This window comes from Lycium barbarum, chromosome 2 (assembly GCF_019175385.1).
Source record: "Lycium barbarum isolate Lr01 chromosome 2, ASM1917538v2, whole genome shotgun sequence".
In the NCBI taxonomy this organism is placed as follows: Eukaryota; Viridiplantae; Streptophyta; class Magnoliopsida; order Solanales; family Solanaceae; genus Lycium; species Lycium barbarum.
The window spans coordinates 115,768,705-115,779,241 of record NC_083338.1 but is presented as its reverse complement, the minus strand read 5'-3'; the positions used below and the strand labels follow the sequence as shown (position 1 = coordinate 115,779,241).

At 33.5% G+C, this 10,537-nt stretch overlaps 1 protein-coding gene and 1 long non-coding RNA gene across 5 annotated transcripts; one reads left to right on the top strand and one right to left on the bottom strand.

The window, feature by feature from the left end:
* Positions 1–527: 527 nt before the first annotated feature.
* LOC132626852 (uncharacterized) lies at positions 528–2,676 on the bottom strand. Its single transcript, XM_060341866.1, has 2 exons — positions 2,353–2,676; positions 528–968 (listed from the first exon to the last, which is right to left on the bottom strand). The coding sequence occupies exons 1-2, from the start codon at positions 2,493–2,495 to the stop codon at positions 782–784; spliced, it is 330 nt and encodes a 109-aa protein (XP_060197849.1). The 5' UTR covers positions 2,496–2,676; the 3' UTR covers positions 528–781.
* An 824-nt stretch (positions 2,677–3,500) lies between these two features.
* LOC132626853 (uncharacterized) lies at positions 3,501–10,317 on the top strand. Of its 4 annotated transcripts, none has more exons than XR_009577683.1 (7): positions 3,501–3,666; positions 4,273–4,499; positions 5,197–5,491; positions 6,946–7,257; positions 7,497–7,742; positions 7,829–8,666; positions 9,715–10,317. It is a non-coding gene; the product is annotated as an uncharacterized LOC132626853 (long non-coding RNA). The 4 variants fall into 4 exon arrangements; XR_009577682.1 differs by having other exon boundaries at positions 3,504–3,666; positions 7,829–8,183; positions 8,264–10,317; XR_009577681.1 differs by having other exon boundaries at positions 3,518–3,666; positions 7,829–7,945; positions 8,035–10,317.
* Positions 10,318–10,537: the final 220 nt, after the last annotated feature.

Below are 10,537 nucleotides of genomic sequence, written 5' to 3'. Positions count from 1 at the left end.
TTTATTTTACCAAACTGCCCCTAACTAGTACATTAGAAAAAAACATGTATCAAATAATGATAGTCATAATGCATGCAACAAAAATTGGAAAAGCTATTAAGACGTATCTCGTACATAACTGGAAAAGCTGTTAAGATTTATCTCGTACATAATTAAATTAAGTCGCACTGCAGTTGTTAACATATATATATATATATATATATATATATATATCAAACCAAAATAGATGCTAACACCAACCAATGAATAGTACATTTTAACCAAGAATTAATATATGTTCTTTGAAATTTCCATGCTCGATATGCCCTAAAATATTTCACCCAATGATGATTCTTAATGAACTTACCTATATATTACCACAAAAAGTGTTTCCCTTAATCAAGAACAATAATTTACTTAACTAGTACTCTTATATCTCTTTGTTACAGCCAATACATTCGACAAATACTCTTAAAACATGTTTCAATCAACACATACGATTTTCTGCTAGTTAAGAATTGAAATTTGTACGAAGTAAGAATGTAAGATTATCCAACAAACATAGAACCACATTATAGTACATACAACTATTCAGCATATGCTATAATATTACATATTATCATTCACATGTCCCTTTTTTTTCTTGCATTATCGAAATAGCTGAACGCTTATTACAAGTATCTGACTTTGGTCCATCTTAGAGTAAACAGCTAGGCGATAAAAGGTTGAATTTCAACCTGCGTATACTCTATCCTCCCAGACCCACCTGGTGGAAATATATTAGGTATATTGTTGTCGTAGATCACCCAATTAGAGCCTCAGCTCGCGCGGGCTGACCTGGTGGGCCAGGAAGTGTAACCGGAATATCTGGTGGATTGGGTCCAAATGGGCCTGAAATTGGGCCTGGACGAGGGTCACTATGGCCTATTTCCCAACGTGGTCTGCCAATACAATCTTCTAGGGCCCAACAGCAGCATAGGAAGTAGAAGCTGCCACAATAAAAAATAAAAATAAAAACAGAAAAAGTTAGTATTAGTTGAAATTTGTGTCTTGTGAGACGATAAAACATGTATAATGTAGTATGTTCCATATGATACCAACATCATCAAACTATTTATCTTATGAATCATAAATTAAATGCTTCAAGGGTCCTTTTGGTTAATTATAATTGTCTGAATAATTGATCATTGAATAATACATCTAAATATATGATCAATAATAGACGCATGGTATCAGTGACATCCCTAATTTTAAAATTAGACAAGGAGAGGGAGGGGGTTAGAGAAATAAGTATTAATTTCATTGATAATCAAACACCAAATACAACCAAGGAACTTAATCTAGGCTATCACCTAGAAAAATGATTTTAATAGATAATGAAACACCCATTACAATTAAGTAGCATAATTGAATTTAAAAAAAACCCCTATATTTTGAAATAGCATAAAAAAGTTAACAAGTTCAAAAGTGAGATCGGAAGTTCCTACCTTCGCATCACTTAGATTACTATACTCATGGACAGGCGTGTGGAGGTTAAAAGTTATTACTCCCGTGCCAAATTATTTGATACAGTTCGGTTTTCAAGGATTAAACAAAAATCTAGACCATGATTTATTTCTATGTCCTTTAGATATTTTAAATTGTTAATTGTGACTGATAGTACTTTTCATTCATATAATTTCTAAATATGTAAATTTTTTTTAAAAAAAACTAAAGATTGTATGTCTAAATTCACGATCAAAATAAGAAGTTGGACTCTCAAGATCCAAACAGTATAATATAAATTGATGGGACAGAGGGAGTAACAAAAGAGAGTTCATGGTTCCTTATTGTCGTTTATTTATTTATCTTTTTCTACCGTGACAAATTATCTATCCTGAAATTCTCAAAAAAATAAAAAAATAAAAAATTAAATGATAGAACCTGTGTTACTCCCTCAGTCCCAATAAATTTATGTGGAACCATTGACTAGGTAATTGAGTTTAAGAGATAAATGAAGATTTTGAAATTTGTGATTCAAATTGAACCTTAGATATTTATGTAGCTGTAAATCTATTTCATAAAGTTAAATTGTTTCTAACCACAGAGAGGTGATAATCTTTTTTAACAAACTAAAAAGAAAAGTGTGCCACATAAATTGAGAAGGAGGGAATACAATATGGGAGAAATGATTATTTGGCCCTTTACAAACCCTTTTTTTTTAGTTTTATAATCCTTTTTTCTAGAGATCTTTATTTTTAAAGATATAGAATTTGAAAAAATCAAATAAGAAATTTAAAAAAGTCATTTTTCCAATTCAAATTGTACCTAAGAGATCTTAATTTCTCACTACAATAATAATAATAATAACAAGAAGTTGATAGCAATACTAACCAAGAAGAGAGGGCAATGCACAAGTTAGAAAAGTATCGACCAAAAAAACCAAAACCAACGTTACTATGATAAGGTCGATGAGCTGTGTGAGTCCACTCAGATCCAGCCATGCTCGGAACATTTGGTGGTGCTGGTGCATACATCTTAATTACTTCCACAATTCTTCTTACTTTCTGAAAATGAAAACAATTGCCAAAACAATATAATGGATGGAATGACCCAGCTATATATAACAAGAATTTTAGACTTTACTAAGGTTTCATACCAACAGTGATTGAGGATGTCTTTATAGTCTATGAATAGTGACGGAAAAAAGGAGTGATATTTTATCCTATTGTAGAAAGAAAGCGGTGGAAGTAGTTGGTGCATGCATAGCATGTAATGTAATGTTCCAAGTGTATTGCTTTAATACATGTACACGTAGTATATCAACACCTTTCAATTGTTAAACATAACACCCAAGTAAGCACTGCCCCTGGGGACTGGATAGGCTTCTCTAAAATAGTAACTGAAGTCTTATTGGATAATACCGGTTGCTATCTAAGTCAAATTTTTTTGCCCAGGTTCCCTTTTTGTTCCTTACTGACTCGAACTCACAATCTTCGGGTTGGAGGTGGAGAGTGTTTAGCATTTAAGTAACCCCTTTTGTCTATCTAATTCAATATCTGGAACCACAAAACAAATTATTCGAACAAGTAAATGCATCAAATCATGTTAATTTATTACTATAATATATAAATTAGAGGTAAATACATAAAGTTTATTATTTCATGAGCTTTGTCTGATAATTTAGAGCTTTGAATTAAACTACTTAAATCGTCATATTTATCTATAAAATTTTTAACAGCAAGAACTAAGGTATTATACTAAAACAAATGGCTATATTTTATAATCATGCCCATGTCTTGAAACTTTGAGATGATCTATACCTTCATATGTTTGCATTCTTATGAACTTCGCGTAATATCTTTTGTTTGATTTAGAGTGGACATTGCACATCTAACATTTATAACCCCCTTTAGTTTGTTTTTCATTAAAAGAACTCTTCTCTGGCTGAATAACTTATGCTTTTTTCGCTTATTAAAACCAAAAAAAGACGCATTACCTTCTTATTAGTTATTTGGGGATCACTTGATTTAAAAAGACAAAAATTAAAAATAACATTCTTTGACTCTTTGGGCCAAATATTAACCCGAAATGACCCATATTTTTAGCCTTACCCGAAATGACCCATATTTGTATCCTTTGAAACTTTTAGCTTATTTTTCTTTTAACGGCTTCCTTCACGCCATTTCTCAATTTCTCTCCTTTCAAGTAAGTTTTCTTTCTTCTTCTCAATTTTCTCCGACATTACTGCTCTAGTTTCGTGCATCATTTTCCATTTGAAGAGTTTCTTGTTCCCTTTTATCACCGTCTTCATAGTAGCATATTTATTTTTGTTTTTGAGAATTGAATAAGCTTCATCTTCCCTGTTATTAGGGTCTTCACAGTAGCGATTTTGTTCGATTTTGAGTTAAGACATCTAAATTTTGCTTTTAAAGTGTTTTTAGTTTAGTTTAGGGTTTAATTTTGATGTTATTTAAGGTATGTTGGTTTTGATTTTCTAAGCTGATAGGAGAATACTATACTTGCATGCACTGTGTTAGTTGTTTTTTTGTGTTGATCTCAGATGGTAATGGCGTCTTTGTGGGATTACTCTAGTTGTTTGCGAATTAATTAGTCTATTTCAGATTGTTCCAGTTAGATTTTTGTGCATCTTTCTTTATGATCCTCGTCTTATTTTTTATCTGTACTAAAATATGTTTCCTGGTGTTAGTGTGTATCATACCTGATGTTTGAGAAATTTGGTACAAGTTCTCAAAGTTGCTTATCTTCTTTCTCTATTATTAACCCTTTCCCTTTGTTTAATTTGTCTTTCAGTAGGTGAGCGCGAAAATGTGTTCAACTAATCGTCATGGTAATATGAATGAGGACGACATGATTTTGAGACTCCTGTTGCTCCTCCTAAACAGGAAAGCATTGGAAGGACTCGCTCGCAGGCGAAGCAAATTGTTAAACCTGTTAAGGCTGGCAAGAGAAAGGCCAAGAACGACAATCAAAAAAGTAAAAAGAAAAAGAAGAAAGTTCCCTCTCTAGCCGAAAAGAAGGTATTCCTATTGTTGTGTGATGAGTTTTCGATTCACAGATTTTATTTTAGCGTTATTTTTGTTCACATATTTAGCTTTCTATAACTAGTACGACTATGTATATCTAAACTTTGTGCTATTTGGATGTGCTTCCTCTGTTCTAGTGGGGGTTTATATTTGTATAAACTAATATAAATGTGTATCTGAACTTGGTGCTATTTTGAATGAGTTTCCTCTGTTCTAGTAGGGCTTATACTCGTATAAACTGATATAACTATGTATATCTGAACTTGATGCTATTTGATTGAGTTTCCTCTATTCTAGTGGGAACTTATACTTGTATAAACTAATATAAATATGTATATCTGAACTTGGTGCTATTTGAATGAGTTTCTTCTTTTCTAGTGGGGACTTTATACTTGTATAAACTGGTATAAATATGTATATCTAAACTGAAATTTTCTAGTGTTTAACAGGTCTATTTGGTATATCATTCTTTCTTCCGTTTATCTTTCACTATATTTTTTCATGTTGAGGTTGGTAAGTAATATCTAGAAGTAGATGAACATTTCCAAACCAAGATTAGTTACCATACAAACACAAAAATTGTCAGCATTCTGAAGCAATACTTGACTGAAACGCAGCAACAAATGTTTCGGGATAGTTTTTTTGGCTACTTCCTCGACTTGCCTCCATTCAACAATCTTTGTTACTGCAGGAAATTGCCTACAAAGAGATATGGATTAAACTCAATGGTAATACCTTGCGGTTCGGCATCAGAGAATTTGCTTTGGTTACTGGGTTGAAGTGTTATAAAGATGATAACACTATGTATGATGAGCCAGAAGTCAATAGGTTACTGAAAGAATATATTTTCGGAGATAGAGAAAAATCAGTAACGAGGGAGAGTTTGCTTGATCGTTTCAAACAAAAAGGCTGAAGTCAGATGAGGATGCGCTCAAAATAGTCATACTAGTATTCGTCCACCATTTCCTCTTCTCTGATGCTACTAGGTGATACGCTCAAATTTCACCTGTTAATGGCGTAAAACGGACGTTGTCAAATATAGTAACCCAAACAAGGTTGGGGTCGAATCCCACAGGGAATATGGAGAGAAAAAACTACTAATTATATGCGATACTCGTCTTTAAAGGCTTTAATCCTATCCCTAACATCTTACAAAGGAGATTTGGTTTGTATTCGCTACTTTGAAGTAATTGAAATTTGTTTAGATTGGAAGAACCAAAGTTGCGTCACCGCAATGATTAGATGTTATGCTATGAGTGTCAATATGATATATTTCTAATGGGTCGCGATTATGCATGCACTTAATCTCTAACACACTCTCTAATATTTCTCAATAGTTAGAAAGTATTTCTTTTCATGATTTTCCCAAATGCAGAAAAGTTATAAATAAGGTTGATTAAATATGCCAAGTAGAACTCATCTTATTCCTAAGCGAGTTCATTAAACGAGGGTTAGCGCCCCGAGTCCTTGTTATATTATTTCAAATCACACCCTAGTTTATCTTTCCAAATAAACTAGGGTTGGTGCATGAACAAATGTTTGCAACCATTTGTAGAACAATGAATAAGAGAAATAATAAAATACATCACATCCCATTATATATATATATATATATACAATGTTAGATACCCATTACATAGCACCCATCATTTTGGCTCCACAACTCTGATTAAAGAGACTACTCACACATTTTGGTCTCAAAAGTGGTAAGCAATAAATGAGACATAAAACTTACAAATGTAATAAAGATGGTGGAATATAGAATCTTGTGTCTTCACTAAACTCCAAGGGGAGAGTATTCAATGCTCACCAACCAATGGGACTTTTTAGTTGAGTATCATAAAAACTGAATACAATAAATGACCTAAAATGTTCTTTAAATAGGCTCCAAAAACGCACAGCAAAAGCTGACAAAATTTCCCCCGATAGCAAGATCGACGGACCGTCAATCGTTCGACGATCCGTCGATTTCTTCGTCTTTTGTAACTTCAGCCCTGTGTGCCGTTCGACGGTGCCGTCGACCAGTTCGACGCTTCGTCGAGTAATCCGTCTTTTTCTCCTCTGTTGAGAGGTCCTGCTTGACGACACAAACGACGAACCGTCGATCTGTTCGACGCTTCGTCGATGCCTACGTCCTTTGTCGTCTTCAACTTTTTCCTCTCTGGAAATTTATGCTTTTTGACGATTCAAAGGACGGTTCGTCGATTGATCGACGGACTGTCGATTCTCATTTCTGGCCCATTCTTCTGTTGCTCTTTGCTTTTTGCTTTTGGGCCACTGTTTTCCTAAAACACAACAAAAACATTTTAAAGAGAACCAGACTTCTGTTTTCCTAAAACACAACAAAAACATATTAAAGAGAACCAGACTTACTTGAAAACAGCCAAAATTCATAGTAAAAAGACGTCGAATGTGCCACAAATCCGCGGCACATCACTAGGCATAGCATATTAAAAAGGATTTTGATATAGTTGAGAGTGGTCAGTATCAGAGGTATGCATGGGGCACCAAAGTATTTGAAGAAATGTTCAGAACAATGAGGGATAAATTGCGTGTCAAGTTGACAATGTACATGCTCGGAGGTTTGCCACTTGCATTCCAAGTATGGTTTTATGAGTGCTGCTCCACAGTTGACAAAAAATTTACTTCTCGTGTTGAAAATTGTGTGCAACGCATCTTTAACTGGAAAGACAAAGAAGGTTCGACGTTTGTGGACCTGACTAGTGGGAAACTCATGACTAGTCTTTACCAGGTAAAGTTTTTGTGTTTCTATTGATATATGTTTATAATTGTGGTTTGAGAAAAATATTTCTGAATGTGCTAGCTTGTTGTTATTTAAGTGACCTGTATAATCTGTATAAGTCATATGTAATCATGTATACATCAAACTCATGTCTCATTTTCTTTGTATAAGTCATGTATAATCATGTATATGTTACATTTTGTTAGTTTAATTTGTGTATTATAGCAATTCTTTTTCAATTGTTGTAGTTGAAGTACTAGAACATTACCCGTACCTGTGAAGAAAATTAAGGCTGAACATCGGGGCATTTCTAAAGATGTCAATTTTGATGTTCCATTGGAAGAGGTTCCTACCTTTAACAATGATCATACAACGTTGCACCCCCAGTTCATCCACAAAATATGGAGCAATAACCTCGTCTGTGATGCAATACTTCTGCGAGCCCTGATGGTTTAAAGGTTGAAATTAATGAGTTAAGGTTTGACCTAGGAAAGGTATTGTATTAACCGGTCCCTTTTTCAGATTGTTGTATATATATATGCTTTGTTGGTTTAACTTTTGTCTTTTTTGTTTTCTCTAGCTTACTGAATATGTTATGGTACTTAACAATTACGTGGTTTCTTCCTTGGAAAAACTCTTCAACTTGTTTGATTCCAAGGCAACAAAGGAAAAGGGGGATGGTGTTCCTGTTTCTGAGGTACGCTTTTTACAGATTTTATTTCCTTTTATATTTTAAAAAATAATATGTAATCTTTATTCTGTGTTGTTTTATTATAATTATCAAAGTGTTGATGATGATGATACATATGATCACGATGGGTATTAGTATTTCAATGAAAATGACTTTACCATGGATATTCCTGATGGAAATATGCTTGCTGAGCAAACTAAGTCAAGTGTCAAGGCAAATGAGGGAGTTACTAATGGTGTTTCTGGTACAGTATTCCCTCACCTTCTAGACTACATAATTATATTTTGTTTATATAACCTGTAATATATATTTTCTCTGTCTTAGAGGTAGCGAAAACACATGTTGTAAATGATTCAAACATTTGGTATGACAATGAACTCACTGATGAAGTTTTGGCCAAGTCAAACATGTCCTAAATTGTTCTTCATAGGCAACATGCCAAAAAAGAAGAAGACATGACACCCGAAGAATTGACTTGGAAAAAATTTCCAGCAAGATGTGTTTCATCTATATTTATTGTAAATTTTGTCTCTAATATACCTAGCACATCTAAGTCAGAGCCCAAGTGCATTTTTGAGGAGAAGTATTCTTTTATGAACAACATTGATGAGTTTGATCCCTATTCACTTGGGAGGAAGAGCATTTTCTGAGTTTGTTGTTGATGAGATTGATTTGGGGGAAGAGCATTTTCTGAGTTTGTTGTTGATGAGATTGAGTCATCACAAAGGTAGCTTCATTGTTTTAGGATTTATGTATTCTCTTACAAAGATCTATATGTGTTGATTATTTTTCATTTACATGATTCTAAAGCGCCAAAGAACTTTATCCCGACGGAAAAAATAATCTGCCCGTGCCTTTTATTTTTAGATCAATTTATGTGACGAAGAGGGATTGGTTCTACACGAATTCATACAGTGGTCAACTTTTGTCTGACGAGATATGTGATTTTCTTACAATTTTCAATGCTTCTATTTGTTTCCCGGAGTAATGACGAATATATTGAGTGCGACTTTAAGAGGGCTTAAGATATTGAATTTATAAACAAAATTCATAATTATCTAATTATAATCATCAAGATAGTTAGGATTATGTAATTAATGGTACTTAAATGTTTTTCTTTGAGAGGGTATGTGAGTCTAGAACTTAGGATTAGGATAATGGACTACTTGAGGATTCACTAAATTTATGGCTATTTTTGATAGTTGCCAGTTTACGAACTTTCTTTGTAGTTGCTTTAATTGTTGGTTGACTGTTTTTTCTAAACAAGTATAACCAATGTATAGTTACTTCTATTGTATTGATTCACTAATGATTGCTACTTTACTTCCATTTTCCGGTCTCAGCACATTGATTTCATATTTTACTATTTGAGGAAAAAGGCTAAATATGATCCTAATGTTGTTGTACGGTTCACAACAACTGACTCATGTTTTGTTGGCAAGATTACTGAATTCTATGAAAATTATGTAAAGAATAACTATGACACTGTTGTTATTCGTGGAGTTAATGCAAGATCTCATTATATTCAAGTCTTTTATTGTGACGCAAATGTGCCATGGGACACAGTTGACCACGTGTTAATTCCAATTCATGTTAAGCATGTAAGAAAAGATACAGGTCAATTGTTCTTGGGTGTGCTTACATTCAGTGATTGGTTTATCTACATATACGACTCTAACTGTGGTGCTCTGAATGATTCTATGGTTACAAAAGAACTATTTTCTTTTGCATACATGATACCTCAATTCTTGACAAGTACCGGATTTTATGGCAAGATGAGCGACATTGATTTGAAAAATGATGCATATGCCGATAGAGCACTATCTGAATCGTTGTTGGTCTATTTGGTCCCTGATCTTCCACCTCAGTTCTATGCGTGAGTTCTTTTTTTTATTTTTATTCAGTTTTAATCACAATATTTTAATTTGTGTACCTACGGTAATTTATGGGAAATTTGGTGCTTACACGAATTACAATGTTTTTATTACTGCCTTTGCTGAGTATTTCATCATGGGGAAAATAGACAGGAAGAATTTCGACATCGACACATATCGCACAAGAATGGATCCTAGTTGTGACAATATGGATTGAAGAAACAACAACTTGGTGTCGTGAGCGATGATGAGGTCAAGGGTAGGATCAAAAGAGGGGGCGGGCAAGAAGGGCAAGAAAGCCAAAAAAGTAGTTCATTGTAGTTTCACTAAGTAGGAGTAATTGGCGTTCTATTTTGGTAAAGAACCACTTTTGATGAACCACAATACATTTTTGCTATTCGCGAAAGCAAAAACTACTGTGACTAGTTAGTTGGTTATGGATATCTGTGTAATTGACTCTTGTGAAATTCTTAAGGTTATGGACGAATTATGGAATAACAACAATAGTTTTGTATATGTTTTCTCAGTACTAAATGATTGTTAGCCATAGGCTCTTTGACCTGTCGTTGGTATGATTTTATCACTGATAGTACTTTAAGGAATTTGTCACAGATTTGATATACAAGTCTATACATTATTATACATCACATATGTACAATGGAATTTGTCATGGATTTGATATATAAGTCTATACATTATTATACATCACATATGTACAATGGAA

What these genes read in the sequence shown, in the direction of transcription:
- LOC132626852 (XM_060341866.1), bottom strand. Translation starts at nt 2,495, where the DNA reads ATGTATGCACCAGCACCACCAAATGTTCCGAGCATGGCTGGATCTGAG. An exon ending in TGCATTGCCCTCTCTTCTTG is followed by an intron (nt 969 to 2,352) that starts GTTAGTATTGCT and finishes TTATTGTGGCAG; the next exon opens with CTTCTACTTCCTATGCTGCT.